Source organism: Calypte anna, chromosome 1 (genome assembly GCF_003957555.1).
Source record: "Calypte anna isolate BGI_N300 chromosome 1, bCalAnn1_v1.p, whole genome shotgun sequence".
Taxonomy (NCBI): Eukaryota; Metazoa; Chordata; class Aves; order Apodiformes; family Trochilidae; genus Calypte; species Calypte anna.
In genome coordinates this window covers 179,342,818-179,363,955 of record NC_044244.1, presented here as the reverse complement: position 1 = coordinate 179,363,955, position 21,138 = coordinate 179,342,818, and the positions used below count along the sequence as shown (strand labels likewise).

Genomic DNA, 21,138 nt, shown 5'->3' with positions numbered 1-21,138 from the left:
CTGCAACAAGTATTTCCAGCAGTAGGAACAGCTCTTTCATAGATGGTGAAATTCCATTACTAAATCTGTATTTCCATTTTATTTATTATGCTGTATTCTTTTCTGCCTCATAGGCAGTGAAAAAACTATTTATGTGCTTAAATTAATTTCCCCTGAAGTTGTTTACCCAATAAGATATGTAACTTCTTGAAATCAGCATAGCTAATACTTAAGTACTCTCTCTGTCCCAAGAAAATGTTATGCAATGTTAAGCTACCATTTGTACTCTTTTAATATCCCTACTGGCTCTTAATACATTTAACACAGGATAGGCAGGAAGAGGTGTGGCAGCATCTAATGTAAGCTTAGCTGTCTAATGACCCATCATGATCATTAGTAGCATGCACTAATTAGAGCCTTCAGGCTACTAAATCTCTCTGCAACCTATGAAGGGAGAATTCATCAGAGGTTGGTTGGTTGCTTGCTTGTTTTTTGAAAGTATTTGAACTCTAGCAGCTTAATTGCCTGTAGGTTGATCTCCGGAATAAACATCTATATGTTTATTCTCATGAAGTTGCTTGTTTGTTCTGATTTCTTTTTCTAAGTTTGTCAGAGAATTGGGTCATTCAGGGCTATCTTAACATTTTTGCCTTAATAGTTTTCTCCTTGCAGTCTCCTAACAGCTTTTCTCATCTAATTGAGGTCTCCAATTTGTGTTAAGAAAATATGTAGCAGAAAATCCACTTGCTGTGCATCATCTCTAAAGCCTATTACAAGTCTGTGTCTTCATTATGAGAACAGCACAGCTGTGGGCAATACCATTGCATTTTAGCTAAAACATATTAGAAAAACACTGAACATTAATAGATATCTTACTGCATTTTGATTTGCTAAAACCACATGTGGAAGCTGGAGATCTAGAATACAGTTTATTCACACTTAAATTTAATATTACAACTTCCTAACATATTTTTTTAAGTCAATCAGTGGCAGTCAAAAAAGCATAACAGAAATGTCCAGATTTTTGTATTATTTAGCACATATAATTAAATGTGATATATTTACCAGATATTTGTTGATCTTACTTTCCCACACATACTGCTTACTTCTTTTCTAATACTTTTTATTATTTGTGTTAGTTCTCTTAGCTTTCACTTTTTTTGATATAATATACAAAACGAGATTCATTTATAGTGACTTTTTTGACATAGCCTATCTACCTACTTGTAAGATATCCTTTATCCTTTAGTTTTCTATCCTCTTTACAGCCCCTTCTCTTGCATCCTCTCTTTGGGTGTACGACCTCCAAGTCTTCTCCTGCCCCTTTCAGTTCTACTAACACTCCCTGGAACACTCCTCATTCCCGGCAGGGAAGTGAATGAGAGTGGAGGCAGTTTAAGGTGTCTGTGATAGACTTTCATGTGGCTATGTTTCTTTTTCCAGTGATTTCAGGCTTAGAGATGTCACATTATCTGTTGGCTTTCCTACAACAAACTCAGCCTGTTGTAATAAGGAAAAGTGTCACCAGGAATTTAGCAGTTGTCTCTCAATTACATACCTCATTTGACTCAGCACAGAATAGGCAAAAAATCATCCTCCTGTTCTCATATTCTCTCTGAGCAAATGTGTAGTTTTGCAGTTTGGTTTAAGTTTTAACATAATATTACATGCTTCCTCAGTGCCGTGATCTAGTAGACACAGTGGTAGTGGATCAAGGGTTGGACTTGATGATCTCAGAGGTCCTTTCCAATCTGGATGATTCTGTGATATTGTATCCTGTCTATGTCTTTCTGTTTTTCCCTACATAATTTTCCAGCCACAAACTTCTGGAACTGAGAATGATCCTCTTCAATTTCAGTGAGAACACGTGTTTCTTCAATTATTAACAATTCTAATTATTCTGCTGAATCTTTTTCTCTCCATATGTCAGGACTCATCACTGCTTCTCCAGTCAACTCACAATGTGACTGTCAATGCTCGCAATTCCAATGGGGAAGTCACAGGCAGATTAAACGTGGGTAAGTCTAAGTGACTTTTCCTTGGTCACTGTTTGGAAGCATTTTAATAACTATCTACAAGGAACTTGGAGGATATAAAGTGCTAAAAATGTGATTTTTTTTTTTTTCTGTTATGATGATTTTTTAAAAATCCAGCTGCCACTCAGTAAGTACCAACAGAATATTTTCAGTTTCTCAGTTAAGCATTACTTCTGCAAATATTTGAAATGCTTTTTCAGTGCAATTCTTCAGGAAAGGTCATGGCAGAACTTGCTCTTTTTTTTTTTTAATTTAAATATTTATTGATAGTTGCAAATAATTTTCTAGTAAATTGAAACAAGAGAACATGGCTAGAGAGGTCTATATGTTTCTCCTCATTTCTTAGCATTCTGGGGATTAATACAAAGCAAATATCCTAAAAAACCCTGCCAGTTCACAACTGGGAAATGTACATATTTTACTGTATTGGGTAGCAGTACAATGTGTCAGTTTACCAAAATAAATCATTAGATCTAGAAAGATGTAGGTGATCTTTGCAGTAAGAATAAGGAGACCTTACTCTTTCAACTGTATTTTTAAGGTGAGAATGGCAACAATATGTGTCATAAACAAGACAACTTTTCTTAGTTTCATTAAGATTTTCCAACTTTTACTTGACTGAATAAAAATATAACAATTTATTAGCTTGTTTCATCTAAGATCCTCATGTAGAAAAAGCATAAATTCCTGCTTATTTAACTGTAGGACTAACCTGACATATGTAAATAGTTTCCTTGACTGGGACTCAGATGAGCATTGATGAGCAATTCTTCCATGCTGATGAGACTGTGTAACTTCTGTTTGAAGAATTACTGTATCAATTAATTGAATGTTTTTCAAGCCTTTATATATAACTTGTAAAAGAGCCTGCTTTAAAAATGTTAAATTACACAATTAATCACAGTCTGGCCTTTAAGTGTTCTCAGATCTCCTTTTTTAACTCAAGATCATTCCTCTTGAAAAATCCCCTTAAATATTTATCAAGACATGAAATTAGCTTTTATATCTCACTTTGATAACAATTAAGGTACAAAATATACAGTACTTCTGCTTTCATATGATCAGTACAGTTATTAATTAAACAGTTTTCCATAAGTAACTATGGTGACCACATGACCAAAACCATACAATGCGTGGTCAAAATTTCTGTAACAGTGCACGTGTGCTGTTGCTTCTGTCTGCTCCATACTGTTTGACTGACCAGACATGTACCTGCACTGTGGGCACATGCCCATCCTGCTCCATGTAGGGAAGTTTTCAGGAAGTCCTTTGGGAAGGCAGAACACAGAGCAGATCACTGACCACTCAGCAGATCACTAATTTTTCCAGCCTGATTCCTGATGGGAAACCTGCAGGTAAAATCGTGTCAGACAGTTGCTCAAAGGCCTGATTAATTGTTTGACAGGCTGTGTCCAACCTGTGTGACTATTTTACTGAAAGGAAAGATATTTTAGTTGTGCCAGCCAACGGTGATGGATCCTACTTTAGAAGAAGGAAGCCTAGCAAAAACAACCACAAATCTCAGACCCTCATTTTTCACTTCTTGTCTTTCCTTTTCCTTCTCTTTCCATTTCCAGTGACAATATAGTCTTCTAAGACCATTAACAAAAAGCAGTGCAGTAAGCAAGATGAAACGTGCTGTGTTAAATAGAAAGTTGAAAATACCTGCTTTGTAGGGCTAGAGACACCTCGTTTGAAGAAAACTGAAGTCCTCATGGACAGAGAAAGGTTAATACAAACCCATGTTGTAGATTATGGACTGTGGTGTCTGGGGAAAGAGTTGTGCTGGATGGGAACTATCTTGCCAGCAGTGACTCATTTATATTAAATACCACCCATATTTAATATTTTCCCTCTTTACTGGTAGTTTAATTTCATTACTCTGCTTTTCATTACCTGGCTTTTTTGGCCCTATTGACAGCAACATGCAGTTCAGTTTTATCATCCCTTATGGTCTCAAACCTCTTTAATCTTCTCCTAAGGGAAAGCCAAATATATAGTGTTGTCCAGATGAAAAGTTGCCTGGCTAGGCAAAGAGGCTCTATCTAGCTGAGGCAATATATGAGGAAAAGAGGAGGTGGGAGCAGAAAAGGAAAAGAGCAGGAGAGGGCATGGCCTGAAGCTGCACCAGGAAAAGTTTAGGTTGTATATTGGCAGGCACTGCCTCCCGGAGAGGTGGTCAGGCATTGGAATGGGCTGCCCAGGGAAGTGGTGGAGTCACCATCCCTGGAGGGGTTTAAGGAAAGGATGAATGTGGCACTTAGTGCCATGGTGCAGTCAGTGTGGTGATGTTAGGTCATAGGCTGGACTTGATGAAATCAGAGGTCTTCTCCAGCCTCAGTAATTCTGTGATTCTATGAATGCAGACTGGAAGTCCTGCATCTCAAATCTTTTAAAAGTATTCAATGTATAAAAGCAATTTAAATTCAACAATGAAGCAGGAAAGTTCTGACAGTCCTCCAGCTTTCTCTGGAAGAAATACCCAGGTAAGAGAGGGAAATAATTATTTGATCCTGGGAAAATCAAAACCACATCAAAAGGAAGTGCTGAAGTGCATTTGGGTATTTGAAGTATTTGATGATTAAGTAATCTGTTTATTGATTTTTATTAATAATTGGTCATACATGATATCTGGTTTAATTGATACTATTATAAATACTAACATGAAATGTTACTAATATTAAGTCGTACTAATTTTAGACTGATAGAAAAGTGTTGAAAGAGCAGTGAAATCTTAATACTGTGTAAAGTTCTGTTAACAACTGAATATATGGTAAAACATCAGAAACTGGGGTAAGTGACAGACTGTTGAAGTGACCATCTATACATAGCGTGGTATTTTTAGCCATTGTCCTTAGCCAGTCATAAAATGCATGCATGTAAGATGATGTTCCCTTATAATAAGGGGGGGAAGGTAGGTGTGTGGCTTCATATGCACAAGCCTTTGATGAATTAATGCCTTTTACAGTTGCCAGCATGCTGGAATTATGCCTTAATACTATATTTAACTTATAAATCAGTAGCTGCCATTGTGAAGGAGCTGTATATGTAAGTTTGGGATCATTCCAAAGATGAAAATATAATACAGTATCACTTGTAAGACCATCTTGTGTTTTGGATTGTGTTCCATGATTGTGCTGCTTTTCGAAGCCTTACTGAATGCAAATACATGCTTGCCAGGAAAATACTGTCAAAATAATAGGGTTCATAACTAAAAAGACCATCCAATTCTGTACCTTACCCTTTTTTTAATTCAGTATCCCTCTGTGTGACAAAAATACTCATTTTGTTTGAGTTACTCTTTAAAATCATTAAAAACTCACATATGACCAAATAAACTAATAATAAAACCAAGTGCATATTTTTTAAATACTAATTTAAAAAAAAAGCAAATGGGACATATAGTTAAGGGATTATGGGATGTAATTGTTTGGCAATATCTCTGGGATATATTCTGGGACTTTAAAAAGGTTGTTGGTTAACAGGAAGGAATCTAAGCAAGGCACAGCTATGGGAAAATACAAGACTGAAAGTCAAAGGGAAGTAAGGAAGTCAGGGAGGGAGATGCCTAGAGGCAAGGCAAGGATGTCTACAGAACAAATAGTAACTGTTTACATTAGAATCGCTCCTGTCTTTAAAATTGTGGTGAAGTTTTAGATGTCGTTATCACAGCTTTCTCATCAGCCTTCAAAACTGAAATATCTAGAACTTATTTTGATAGTCCAAGAAAGCAGTTGAGAAAAGTTGCTAATCATCACCTCCAAGATTCCTGCTCTTACTACTTCAGTCCTAGAACAAAATGAAACTTTGATTAATACCATGAATCATAAAAAAGGTACATAGTGTAAAAATTGATCAAACTCTTCTCATAATACATTATAACAAATGTGTATATGAAAGAAAGATGCACTTGGTATCAGATAGCAAATGAATCTTCACCTAAGTAGATGTATGTTTACACACACAGCCTACCTGCAGCCCAGGGGTGATGTAGCTGCCCTGTCCCTGGAAGTGCTCAAGGCCAGGTTGGATATGCCTTGAGCAACCTGATCTGGTGGGAGGTGTCCCTGCCCATGGCAATGAGGTTGGATCCAGATCTTTAAGGTTGGATCCTTAAGGTCCCTTCCAGACCCAGCCATTCCATGAATATAGATGAATATGCTATGGTAATACAGCTTTTGCAGTTATGTTCTAGTTAATATTAAGACAATGGATGAAGAGCAGCAAAGATCTATTTTTCATGGATCTATTTTTCAAGTTCTGCTTGTAATATCTGATCCTCTTCTTCTACAAAGGAAAGGGGCATCCAGAGTCATTCAAGGTCTGTAAGAACAGATCCTGGTACAGGGTATTGCTGGTCCTCCTCCTAGTTCAGCTGTTTACACCAAGGAACAGTAATGCCAGTAGCTTCAGGCCAGGGGCTCACATTAAAGTATTTAAATACAAGGGGAATTTATTTAGGTAGTTGAGTTCTGAAGCTGTTCTGCACTTTGAAAAATGAAATCAGCCCCTCTTAGAAAGCTCTGTAACAGTCAAAATGTTTTTTTTAAGTATGAGAACACACACAGTCAAAATTCTGCCTGGAGACTGTTTCCACATCCATCACATTTATCTGAACAGCTGTTTCAATGAGAGCATTTGTGCTATCCCATCCCCTGTTTTTCAGGCAGGAGCAACATTCTGAGGAAACAGATGTGTCAGTACTTCATTGCTTCATTGGTATTAATTACATCTACAAACCAGTGCTTACCAGAGTCTGGTTCTTTCATCAGGATTTTGGTATTTCACTTTCAAGTGATGATACTTTTTTGTCACAGGTGTAATAGGAAGAAAACAATGCAAATGCAGCATGATGTATGTAAGAGTTCGCTGTTTTTACAGGGAAAACCCTGAAGCCAGTTTCATAAACTTGACTTAATGATATTGTAAAATCATTTACCTTTTCCTTCTTTATTTTCCCCAGAAGCCTTTCATTAAAAACTCCATTTTTGTCCAAGTAAGTAATTTCTTATCTTTAAGATGAAAGCCAGAACATATTTCTTGAAGATCTTTGTACTGCAGGAAGATGATTATTTGCAGAACTTTAATTGCTGTCCAGCTGAGTTACAAGAAGGAAAGATACAACATAGGACTAATTAATAGAAAGATAAATTGGATATTTCATTGAAGTATTTTTGAGGTGATTAGGTCTTCCTGTGATCAAGAACTTACAATATTTGTTCTAAGGGCATTAAAGTAGGGATTTTTACTTCCAGAAGTATAAAAATTTTAGCTAACGAGTCTGACCATATGAAGACATAGATGCTAGTTTTATATTTAAGCAAAATTTAGTTGACTCACTTTAGGCAAAATGTAGAGAATGACAAATGGTGTCTTAAAACATCCTACAGGCTTTTTAACTGATCTGCTTTTCTAATTTCCTGTTTTATTCCATGGCACAGATGTTTCTGTTCTATAATAAATGCATATGCTATGAGTCTTTTCTGTGACTGTTGCATATTTAAATAGAAATAATGTTGAAAAGAGCTAAAACAAATAGCAGAAAAAAGTAAGTAGTAATCAATATACAGTTAAATATAATCCAGCTGGCTATATCGCCACAAAAACTTATGAAAAGAGGAATTTAGCCATTACAGCTGTAGTGTAATATTTAGACTCAAATGAACTGTTTACTTTTCTGGAAAAAAAAAAAAAAAAGGCCTCAGTGTCTATGTACATAGTATAGTAAGGTGATCACCACAGCAAGATTTGCGCACACCCTGTCCCTAAATTAGGTAATGTGTGATAAGAGATGTGTGATAATGTTTGGCATCAGCAACACTGACTTGAGCCAGACTTGAAACATCCTCTAGAAGTTAATGTTATGAGCATTGCCAGCTTAATACACCACCATCACAGAGAAGGGTAAATTTAACCCGGTCAAGGAGATTTTCATCTTATTCTGTCACTTCTCTTTTAGCTATGTCTAGAAAAAGAGAAAAGCAATATGCATATAAGTCTAAAATTTAGCTCGGAAAAAAAGGCTATGGTTTGGGAAATACTTTTTTATTTGGAAATGAACCTGAGAGTAGATATCTGCATCTCGCCAGAGAGGAATTACTCATCTGAGTAGCTCTCTTAGTTTCAATGGAGAAAACCAAATAAGAATAAAATAATAATTCTTCAAATACATTAAGAAATGGAAAGTGTCAGCTTTCATAGTGTTCAGTAAATTTGCAATCCCAAAAAATGTATTTTGCTTCTTATGGTATAGTAATCATTAACATAAGTCATTGGATGAAAATTTGAAGATAATACTTCCTGCTAAAGGTGAGGATAGTTCCTATTCTCCCTTCCTCTAGAGTAATAAGATTGCGTGGTTGGCACTGGTTAATGCTAGATAAATTTTCAAAGGTTAGCAAAAAATAGATTAATTTTATTGTGACTATAATCTATTAAAGAATCCGGATTATTAAGTACATCTAAAATCCCAATACATTTCAAGTGTAACTACTTTCTTAAAGCTGACAAGACTCCCAGCAGCAGTTAGTGGCCAAAAAAAGCTAGATACTTAATTTTTTGCAGCAGGTCTGCAGAAGAAGACATACACTTGATTATTTGAACAGGTATCTGCAGTGTGCTCTTGTGGCAGTGAGGTCTAATGGCATACTTGGCTGCAGCATTCCACTCCTGGGAGTCTGCGTCTGGAATGCAGCATTAAGCCCTGGCCAGCACAGCAGAGCAATGAGCAAACTGAGGAGACTCATCAAGATGGTCAGGGAGTGAAACCACATGAATTATAAGAGACTGAGCAGGTTGTGTTTGTTTTATCTTCAGAATGGAAGGCTTAAGGGGAGCTTCTAATTTCTACTTGCTACTAAGAGACAAAACAAGCCAGACTCTTCTCAGAGGTGCATAGCAAAAGGGCAAGAGGCAATGGTCGTAAGTTGCAGTGAGTCAAAATGCAACTGGATAGAAGGGTGGTGGGGAAAATACCAGTGTTAGAGTGGTTAACCATGGAAACAGGTTAACCCTCCCTAGAAGTATTAAAATTCCACCTGTACAACACCCTGAGCACCTTCCCCTAACTTCCAACTAAGCTGACCCTACTGTGAGTACGAGGTAGGACTACGTGAATCCCAAAGGTGACTTCTGGCTTGCATTCTTCTGAGATTCCATCTTGCCCTGTCTTCCACTCTGGAAGGGCTTGGGTTGCTTACAGACCCCATGTCAGACTTTCTAGTCTGGTGGACAAGTCTTAGCTACTCAAGGGCATCTAAATAAGCTGAAGGCCAAGCCAGGAACACCGAAGTACATACAACAGCACTAGAGAGCTGTGTTGGTAAACGGGTCATGCACCATGGGTTTAACTGGTTCTCTCACATTGTCCTCTGCCCAGATCCAGTAAGCATGCATAGAATACTCCTGAAACATAATGCTGGAGTTGATCTTATGAAAGTACACTCATGGATATCTTTTTTTTAAGAAAAAAAAAAAAAAAGTGGAGGAGCAGGAATTACCTATTATCCAGAAGACAAATCAGTTAAAGTATTTAACTCAGGGATGAGACACTTAGATCAGCTGTTCTTTCTGAATACAGAGTTTCAAATTATCATGCCTCATCTCCTTTAGCAGTTTTATTTTCACATTACCTGTCTCAGGACTGTGTTTCACCTTTTCCTGTTAAGTTTTTCAGCATGCAACAACTTCTGGATCCCTTAGTCCTCAGAAAGTGATACCATTGCTTTTTTGTCAAGACACAGTGAAAAACATGATCTCTTATTCCTGCCATAGTTTCTACCTGGAATAATCCATTTTACATGGGATTATTTCTTTGTATCTTAAGGTTTTTATAAGGATAATGTCTAGATGGTTTAAGGTATTAGTTACCTGAATCACTCTGAGAGGAAAGTATGACCACCTAATTACCAGATGCTGCCTTTGCTGGACAGTGGCTGCATGATCAGTGTCTGCAATGATCATACATAACCAATTTTTTTAAGATCTCTGGACTTGTGTTCCACCAAAGAGAACAACAAAGTCTAAGAAGTCCTGACAGCAAGGCATCCTTACTTTAATCTAAGAACATAGTTATTGCATCTATTGCATAGAAGAACTGAGATAAAAAGAGGAAACAAGAGCAGCAATGGTTCTATTAATAGATATTAGTATTAATAGATATTAATATTAATAGATATTTTTTAAGGTGATGGGAGATGTATGGTATGAACATAGAATGTATGTGTGCAATGTGCTGCATATTCCCTGTAATAATGTATTTGTTCTGCTAAAAGACCAGCAAGTTGTTCCATACCATTCAATATGAAAGTCTGATTAGTTTTATACTTTTGAAAGCAATTTATTGGTATTGCACTACTCATGAAACTGGTATTAAATCTGAAGGAGTGTTACATTTTAATACACTTTTAATGAGACCTTATTTAAGTAAGATGCTTTAATGTAATAAAAATTAACTACAAAAAAATTGCATAGCAATACCCCAAAGCACTCAGGATTTTGGCTTGTATTCAACACTTCAGTGATTCTAGGTTGTAGAAAAGTGAAGTATAAATAATAGGCAACAGCCATATGTTATCAGTAATGATAGATAGCAGAAGAAACTAAGAAAGGAAAAGATCTGAAATTAAATAAGTAACTTCAGTGTTCAAAAGCTGTTTATTCTGAAAGATCTAAAGATACACTAAAATTGCTTACTGCTCGGCAGAACTAATTGTATTTGAAGAGTCTGCCTCTGAAATGGCAATAACAATTTAATTGACATTAAGCATTTGTGGAAATGCATTTTATGGCAAGCCCTATTTTTGACAGAAGATTCCATGCCATATTTGTATTTGCCTGGAATTCTGAGGTTGGGTAACATGTAGTTAATCTGCTAAGGCTGTAAACAAAATGCATTTATGAATTATGAAATTAAAGTTTCAGACTTTGAATTTAGGTGCTGTTTATGAGTTGAAAGCTGATCGTACTGGGATCACAATACAAATGGTGTTACTGTAATGTGCATGCGTCTTGTGAAATACAACTAAGATAAATTCATGTCCAGTCTTGGTTTCATAAATTTATTCCCAGTTCCATTAAAAGATAATTATTACTTTTTGAAATTTGTTCCACATATACTGAGATGTCTCCTCATGGCATGAGAAGTAAAACATATGCTTGAATTTGGTTTACCCTATCACTCTCTCTAAAGATTTACAATACATTGGTTATTACCCATACCATTCTTTGATAATGAGGATTATCTGCAAAACAGTCCCAGTCCCATTTTACTGGAGCATTTGTGCTGAGAAAACTATGAACCTAAAGATTCTTTTTAAAGATTAATTCAAGTGTGCAAGGACCAGGAGGAGAGAAATCTGAATGCAAACCCAGCACAGGTAGGACCTGAGTTGTGGTTTCAAAGAGCCATCAGTCAAGACTCCTTTGGGAAGTATATAATGTGCAGTGAATGAGCATTCACTGTGAAAGAAAGTGAATAGGCACCAAATATTTCTTAAGCAATGAAAATCACCAAGCACCTTAACATGTCACTCAGTGCATGACCAGAAACACCTAAAGCAGGGAAGTGTTTAACAAGTGAGAATAAATTACATCTGCATCAGCAACCAAACCATGCCAGGACCCATGGTCTTTCCCAGGGCTGGGGAGCAGGTGCCATGGCATCATGACCACCCAGTTAAAACCATCCTTCCAGAGCAGGAGAGTTTCATCCATCCTGTCTGCAAGGAACAGCCCCTGTTTGTGGGTGTTAACAGGTAGGTTGCTGTGTGGCACGGGCCAACGTGGGCTACCAGATTAGCAGAACTTGGCAGTCCTTAGGTCTCATCTGCCGTGACTTTCTATAATTTATTGGTATAGATGTATTCATTAGTTTGCTACAGTTTACTGCTCCTCCTAAAGTTTACTGCTCTGTCAGGATGAGCAATTTTCTACAAATCCTGTCCTGCCTCTCATTCCTCATGTATCTACAGAGATTTTTCTTCATTTTCCCCCTATCTCACTACTTTAGAGTAGGACTCCCTCAATTTCTCATTTTAAAGGTGTTATGCCTTCCCTGGAATAATAAGATAGTGAGCGGGAAAAAAGAGGAGAGCCCATAAATGTGCTGACATGGTCTAATGTTAAAACAGTTTGGTGGGAGTGGAAAGGCTGACTCCCAGCCTTGTTCAAGTCACTCTTGAGTGGGATCTGTGCATACGTGGACCAGTTTAAGATGTTGTATGTTGCATCTCCAGTTGTGTCTGTGTGAAGTTCTGTATGGACACCATGACTGGAATTTGCAGATAAAAAAGCCAGTCTACACATCATGTGTTTGTTATCTGTGCCTGTTTGCTTTGATTGGGTGAGAGAAAACAGAATTTGGTCCAAGGTATGTAAATGCTAGTTGGTGAGTATATATTAATCCTAAATTCAGACAGTTAAAGCACCTTCAATGCTGTCTGTTTTCTTCTGTCATGTCACAAGTCTGTAGAATATGCAGATGTACAAATTACATTAGTCAGTTAATGCTGTGTGAGGTAGGTGTTTCCTGTTTTTACTATAAGAAACATGAAAAATCTTTCTTTGACAATGTTACTTGTGAAATATATTCAGCAAATTAGCAAATCAAGAAGATTAATTTACTCCCAGAAGAGATTAAATTAGGCCCAATGCCAGTCATGTTGCATGTCTCCAGTTCTTTCAAACCTTCTTTTTTTTCCTTGATGCTTTATAATCAATAAAGCATCTGTGTCTCCAAAGGTACTGTGAAGGAAAGAGCAGAAGTGTCATTATTCAGGCCCAGTAATATATTTTCAAAGGTGACTGCCTTTATACCAAGGAAATCAGTAGATAGCATTCCCTCTAAACATACAGTTTCTTCATCACATTGAAGTATTTTTCTGTGATGGTGTGTAAATAATTAACAATCATGTCATTTAACAGTATATGTTTCTGAGTCTTCTAGACATATTGCTGCATACTGTTTGCAGCACAACAGTTCAGATACAGTTCAGAGAGACTTAACAGCAGTTCCTAATTAGTATTTGAAAGATTACTCACACTATAAAACCTCACAGCTTGGAACTGGATCTGAAAGGTCTGGGGGCACTTAGTTTACTTTAAAGAACATAGACCTGAAATCTAAGTTTTCAGGATCTTCACTCCGTTATTAGTTCTTTTAATCAGTAAATATTCCATAGATATGTAAGAATATTTGCTTCCAGCATACCAGGCCTACTAAAACGTTGACAGCATTGAAAAGAAAAATACTTACCTCGTCAGAGTCTGCAGAGCAAGCATTCCCATTTCCATCTCATCTGCTGGGTCTAGTCCATCATATATTCTAACTATTCTAACTATTCTAACTATTATTGCTTTTTAGAATGAGATCTGACAATAAGCAGGATCAGGAGAGGAAAAGGTGTTGGTTTTTTCCAGCCTTTCTACAGCCAATGCTTTGACTTTGGAAGTTGGAGACTTTGTTTCCCTTCCTCTGGAAGAAATAAAGGCTCCTCTTCTCTACATCATAAAATACCTTCAGCAAAAGAGATGAAGAATCACTCCTAAATCCTTTCCAGCAAAAATGTGATGTGCCAGAATCACTCAGCCTGTATCGTATCAGGCAGCAGAGGTTTAGACTCGGGCTGAGTGCTGTAGTCATGGTGTTGTTGGATCCTTCCCTTCAATGGGAAGGATGAGGAGACAGCCTCTGCAGCATCAGTAAAAGTGTTCACAGCCAGTTTACTTGGGCCTTTTAACTGTTTGAGTAAACGAGGATCTACTTACACTAGCGGGGCAGTTTCACTGCTGCTGGGCAGAAACAGAAGAGTAAAACACCTTAATCAAGATTTTCTAGGAAAGAGTTAATAGGGATCCATCCTTGCCTCACTTACCCAGAAATACCCCATTGGCTGGATAAGAAAAAAAAAAAGAAAAAAGAAAAGAAGGCAGATTAACATTTTTCATTGAATGAAGATATTTTCTGACCTCACCTTTTTGCAGTGCTCTTCATGGGCTTCAGGGGAGCTTTAGAGAAGAGCCAAATTGTAATAAGTAAAGCTATGGCTGGGTGCACATGTCCAACTATGTATAATGTACTGCAGAGTTCAGCTCTCTATATGGGGCATTTTCAGTATTGGGTATTATTCCATAAAATTACTGCCCTAGTTTAGGACATTATGGTTTTCTATAACCCTTTCTGTGCTTGGTGGGCAATTAAAAGCAAAAAAGATGAGTCAAGCAATAAGCAATTTCTTTAGGAGCTTATGATAACCATCTCAGAATCAAGGACCATGCAGAGTTTAGGAAATACCTGAATTTCTTCCTTAACAGTATTAATCATCTGTTACTTATGGCATTTTAATGTAAGAGCTAACAAAGAAATAAAAATATTTCTTTTGAAAATGGCTGCCTGGCATATATTTAATGTTCATGGGAGCAAGCATGGTAAGACAAGTTCTTTCTGGGAAGAAGGCAGCCAGGGGCCTCTTAGTCCCATGGTTGGTCTGTGAATTATCTTTATTAAAAATTGCTGGAAAAGGGTCTTAACTGCTTTGACCATTTAATTTTAATTCTGAACATAGGTTTAGTTGATGGCTCTATCAAGCCACATTCAAATGTGAGTGATGTGAATTTTTAATTGATCAGGTTGTTAGAAAGGGGAATAATAAGCATTTGGTTTATATCTGCTTACTAAGCCATTACTGTAGAACAGGATGTTTTACTGAATTTAGAAACTGTTAATGTGTAAACACTCCTAGGCACATAAATTATTTTAATTTTTGGAGTACCATATCCAGTTGCAAATGCTCTGAGAGGTTTTTGAAACTCTTGTAAGAATATGGTCAGTAATACTTGTTAGATATGTAGAGTTAAATTGGCATTTTTAATGAAGAGGTCTTGCCCTTACGTGGGATGTTTGTAATTTAAAGCATTTCAGTCTTCCTAATCATAAGGGATGACTTTTCAAAGACTTTGATAATTAGTTTCTATGTTAGGAAAAAAAAAATTAGACACCCTTACTGATGAAAGAATATTATCAGTTTCAGCACTGAGAACATGAGTGTTTAACTTGATCAATTTGTGAGGGATTTCCTAAATTCCCTGGAAACCCAACTTGAAGGCAGGCACAGTTTTGAAAACAAATTAGATCTAGTAAATAGACTTATCTAATTTCACTTCTTACAGGGCCATTATACTTAGAATATCTGGTTGTTTCAGGATCCTTAATGTACTTAAATGAGTCACTAAATTATTGAGAACACAAGTCAAGTTACTAGCAATTTATATAGAAAATGAAAGAAAGCTGATGCAGTTATTCTCTTGTTCTATTTGCAGGTCCTAAAATGGTGGAGTTCCATGGTCAGCAATTCCAGATCAACTCAAAGGATGGCAAACCCCTTTTTACAGTGGATGAAAATGAGGTTGTTATTGGCACAGATAAACTTCGAGTCACAGGTTTGTAAGAGTTTAAGAAATATCCCAATAATAGCCACAAGAAAAGCACAATAAAAATGGCATTTTTATATACATCATTGTGTGTGAACATAAGTTCTGCTTTTACCTCATAGGAAACAGAAATTTGCAGATATTGTGACCCTTTTTCAGTCTATAATGAAGGGAGAATTTTAACAAACAGCAAAATGATGAAATGGATGTAAATATATATATATATATATATATGTATGTGTGTACTTCATTTTAAATCCATTGGTGACTGGAACTGTACTGGTGCATGTTTTTCTGAATTATTTAATGTTTCCAGTGCACACTGTCAACTGAGGCTGAAAAAATTCTAGATATTCCAGTTTGAGTTGTATTGAGTTCTATTGGTTAAAATACTTCAGAGTCCCTCTGATAACTTAAACGGTTTTATTTTTTTAAGTGAAAGGTACTGTATTTCTGCTCTGTGCATAGGACATAGGTCATGGGATGGTATTTGTAGTATATTTAAAATCTCATGTGCTTAAAGGTGATTTTATCTTACACTATTTCTGCAAATCACCAAAGTACTCATTTATGAAGTAAGATGTCAAAGTTATCACATGAAAAGCTATTTCCTTTTGTATGTCCTGATAAAGTCAACCTTCATTTTCCAGGTGTAAGGTTGCATTGAAACAGATAAATAAATCCAGGTGTGATTTTTCTTCAAGCAGATGAGTTCATCAAAACAAATATTGAAACTATCCTGAAACTTGTTTTCAATTACATTTTTAATATTTTTAACCTGATTGCAGCTATCATGTTTAACTTTTGTTAATTACTGGTCCTCTGAAATCTCAATGTGTTAATTTGAATGGATGTAGTCATATTATTTTACTGTGCAAAACTACAAACGTTGTAGTAACTATATAATTAGTGTTTCAAAGCCAAAGTTAAGTTATAATAAATGTGTTAGTATTTGTTTATGCCTGAGGGTCTTATCTTAAGGTTTTTTTACTTTTTAACCTAATTGAAATTACAACTTTGTTTAACCAGGAAACCATATCAAATAATTATTGTTTGCCCAAGGGATGCTAAACTTTAATAGAAAAGCCTGTTTAACAAAGATATGAAAAACTGCATAATTGTTAATTGATTTGGGAAAGCTCTATCTCTGCCTAAAGTAAGTAAAATCATTCCTACGCGAGTTGAAACTGTTATGCTAAAACATGTATTCTGACTTGTCCAACATTAATCTTGACACTGCAAGGATAATTGTTTACTTTAACAGACACTGGAGAAGGACACATTACTTCTTTTTTTTTTTTTTTTAAGAGAGTAGTACAATTCAAAAGCAAATTCATTACAGTCAGTGAGGTTATTTCAGTGTAAAATTAACACAAATGAGAGAAGATCCATGCATACTTTGCTTTGAGTTAATTTATTAAAATTGTGATTTAAATGATACTATTAGCCTGAAGGAAAAATTAGTAATACTTTGCATACTGAGATAATTTTTCTAACATTTTAGATAGAGAACAATATCAACGTGAAACAAATTTTGAAAAATTTGTACCATAAGAAACAGACTGCCTCAGAATTAAAATACATAAAGAACATTTTGCATCTTTTTATGTACAGTCTAATGAACTACTTGGTTTTACTTCTTATTTATGTGAATTATGAAAAGCTCAGTAACGATTTTTAACAAAACCTGACAGTTTTCTCCTAAAATGCAATACAGCAGATAGCAAATGTCTGTGATTTGTGGTATTTCAGGAAAGATGAAAAAAATCTAAGAAAAACTAATCCAACCCAACACCTCAGGAACTGTCATTTTCCAACAATTTTTTATATTTTAACTCATATTATTAGTGAGACATATTAGTGAGCCCAGGTGATACAATAAATTTGTGGCAGACGCTCCATTCTCTTAAGAAAAGCAAGTGCCTGGGGAAAGCCATCATCAGGAAAGTGTCTCAGATTCTCCCCAGGGTCACAGATGGGTCTGGATGCCCACGTTCAGACAAATGAATTGAACCCTCAGTCTGTGCAGCCTCAAGTGTGAATGCGACACCAAGACCTGGCACATGGGGAGCTCCTCTGCAGACCAGATGAAGAGTTCTACTTTATGATGATCTCAGTGGCTCACTCATCTCCCTTAAATATAGTGGCTGAGTTCAGATGTTTAAACGTAAGCACCCAAGCAGTGTTTGAAGCACCATAGGTCTGTGAAACTCCGTATGGTATAACTGTACTTCCTTTGATCTTGGCATCTGGGAGCTAGGAAGGATGTTATAAGGGTATTTTAGATGACAGTAGGTGCATAGGATTAGGCAATTAAATTCTTCCTCTAGCTCATCTGTAACACCTACATCATAGACACTTAAATTTAAGTGTGTGATGCTCAATTTAAACCTGTATGGCAATTAATGCTACCTGAAGGAACATGTACTCCAATTACATCCTCTCTGATACTATTTCAGTAATGATCTGCATATTCTGCAGACATTTATTATGCTGTTATGAAAGTACAGAACGTCAGCATTTTGTTCTGGTAGGGTTTTATACATTCAGTTGGTATTGGTGGCAGTGAAACCTACCTTGTGTATTGGCTGGTAAAGAGGTGATTGCTTTATGACTAACAGTATTGTCATGGCAAAAGGACAGAAGTCACAGGACCGACTGGACACAGTGCTCCTGCACAGATGGCCAGAGACCATGGCAATAGAGGTGCTGGTTTTCACTCACTAGCCTGCTTTGCAGACTTGTCAGCTAGACATCTCAAGTAAATAAAATTATATTCAACAGTAAAATAATTAAAATTCAGCAGATACAAAATAGTCTCAGCCACTGCATTAAAAAAAATCCCTGTTTTAAGAAGTAAAAGTAGTATTTTATATATTGTGACCGTTGTGTCAGGTAATACTTGCATGATGAGTAGACAAGAAATGAATAGAAGGTGGTTGCTTATCCAGCTTTTCTCAAAGAAAATCTGGCAAGGTGAAGGAGATCAGTATCTTTATAGAGAAGCATACTGTATCACCCTTTCCCCAGTTTACTTGTTCTTCTCCTGCTTCTCTTTCATAATCCCTTAGAAGTATTTGCTTAGTGTTGATGATTTTCTGGTGCTTTGTTCTATGGAAAGGTGCTTTGTTCTATTTCAGTTTGAGTAGCTTAATACTGGAGTGCAGTGAGAAGAGGTGTGTTTGATTTAAACACTTCTTCTCAGAAGGTAAGTTAAGGAGACAATTTAGGGGGTTAAATAAACATCCTGTTAAACTTTGAAGAGGCAGATAGTCACAGAATCATAGAATATCTTGAGTTGGAAGGGACCCATAGGGATCATCAAGTCCCACTCCACACTCCTCACCTAAAACTAAACCATATGACTACGAGCATCATCCAGATGCTCCTTGAGCTCTGACAGGCTTGATGCCACGAGTTCCGTGGGGAGCCTATTCCAGTCACTATCATCTCAGTGAAGAACCTTTTCCTAATGTTGAATCTGAACTTCTGATGCAGTTTCATTCCATTTCCTCATTATTTTTTCTTGATAGAGGTTGTGGTGGTGAGGTATAAATGAAACTTACTGGCTTGGATCCTCTCTTTAAGAAAGTTAATATCCTGACCCTGTGTTTTTTAGGACTAAGTTAATTTATATTAAAACAGGAGTAAGTAAAATAGTAAATATAGTCATATTCATATCATAATTAATGTTATTTCTTTACAGTTTAAAAGATCGTGTAGGTAATGCAGACAAGAAATCACTTTAGAACCATTTTCAAAAAAAACATTTAGTGTCATAGTCTTCAAACTTAAATGTTGTTTGATGATGAAGAAATTTTTCTCACAGGAAGGCAAGGTTTTACTATTGCTTATAGTTGCCATTCTAGAATATGTAATTTAGCCATTTCATTCCCTCTTACACCACCACTATCCCCTCAATGCTTGCTTTCTCTCTGGAGCATCAACACAGATATTTCCTCTTGGCTTTCTTCCATTAGCCCCTACTCCTGTGGAAGAGATGCTTAGAGCTTGAATTCCCACCTTGGCCTAGAAGACTTCAGTCCTTCAGTCCCATCTCCCAGGACAGTGCTCTGTAACACTGTACAAAGTGCTAAGTGCCTTGTGTGAGGGGACAGCTGGGACCAGGCACTCTTGATGTCTGTGAGCAAAGTAAAGCTCTGCCCCTGGCTGCCTGCTCTCCCATTTTTTCCTCTGTCATGGTTCACCTTCAAAAAGAGAAGCAGAGGCTGAGATCTCCCCGAATTGTTTGCTGCTAAGCTTGGCCTTCCATCTTCTCCATTGAGGAGGGGATGCTCCCCTGACAATGGTGTTTTATAAAGGCATTTGGGAAGATTATGTTTAATTAAAATGCTGTAATTACTACAGTTTAGTGCTGATTGCAGTGGTCTTGATTTGCACAGGCTGAGAACTACCAATACAACTGAGCTACTCTGGGGAGTTTGTTCTCTCTGGTCTCTGCTCTCTGTCTTGTTACTGAGCCCCAGTGGTGCTTAGACCAAGAGACAGGAGCTGATCCCTAAAACAAGGATTTGCTTTATTTCAAACAAGGCTTGAGTAGCTGTGATTACATTCAAGCCTCAATAATCTCTCTTTGTTTAGATGTTTGCTCCCCTCCCATCAGTTCTGCCAGGTTACTTTTTCTGACCTGTGTCTGTGCAAATCTGATCATCTTTAACTCACAAAGTTTGGCTAGAAGAGACATCTGATTTATCAGCTCACATCCCTTTCACAGAGAGAGAAGTAGGTCATATAATTTCTTTTAGAATCTTAAAAGCTGCATCTCAAATGCTAACACACACTCTTCATTTTTTTTTCTCCAAGTGTGAACTTCTGTCTAAAAGGTGCTGTAGGAGAAATACAGAGCTGTATATAAGCAGGTTCTAGAATGAAATTAGGAAAGCCTGTGAGACAGATGAGTTCCCTTCACTGCCATGATCTTCCTTCCTGCCTTACAGGAAAGGCAGCTCTGCACATCCCATAGCAAGACATCCTGAGGTGGCATCCCACACACACTGCAAGGTGTCCCCAGCAACCAGACAGCCCACTCGTCTACAAATGTAGTTTAGAGGGTGGCTTTAGAAGTGACCTCAAGACACAGTAGAGCATTCTGACTTATAGTTAGACAAGAAAAAGATATCTGAGTAATAAAGTTTAGGAATATTGCCAAAAGAAAGCATTCAGGATCAGCAGTTATTACAAGACAAGTTAGTGTGAGTTTAAATAATTACCAAGGGAGCTCATGCGTAGAGAGGTAAGCCTAAACCTGGGTGACCTGATAGAGGCATATTTGCAAAATAATTGGGATATCCCTTTGTTAATGTTTTGTCCTTCAAATCCTTGCAGTGTCTATGTCAGCTGAAATAATCAGTAATTACTTACTTTCTTACAAGTCCACGATAAAATGTTACATCACTTTTGGCCCCACCAGTAACACATCCCCTCACTCATTCTTTGTCTGTAATTTTAAGAAATATCAATCAACTTGAATCCATATAGTGCATTCGAGGCTGATTTGCATTTCTCTAATCTCTTAATCAAAATGTGGTATGGCATAAAAGTAAATGCCTATGGAAGTTTAATGTTGCTATACTATAACTTTTATCAGCCAAGCTTGTCATCTCATTTACAATTCAAATATAAATGTATTTAATAATGTCATATCCAGTGCTATACTGCATACAAAAAAGATGCA

At 36.7% G+C, this 21,138-nt stretch overlaps 1 protein-coding gene across 4 annotated transcripts in view; it reads left to right on the top strand.

Moving 5' to 3' along the window:
- The window catches only part of SGCG (sarcoglycan gamma), a 123,253-nt gene that overhangs the window by 75,881 nt on the left and 26,234 nt on the right, over positions 1-21,138 (top strand). For all 4 annotated transcript variants that reach the window (XM_030465344.1, XM_030465327.1, XM_008502328.2 and 1 more), the window contains 2 exons: positions 1,910-1,997; positions 15,333-15,452. In XM_030465344.1, the coding sequence (XP_030321204.1) occupies positions 1,910-1,997; positions 15,333-15,452 (208 nt within the window). The remainder of the gene's footprint in view (positions 1-1,909; positions 1,998-15,332; positions 15,453-21,138) is intronic.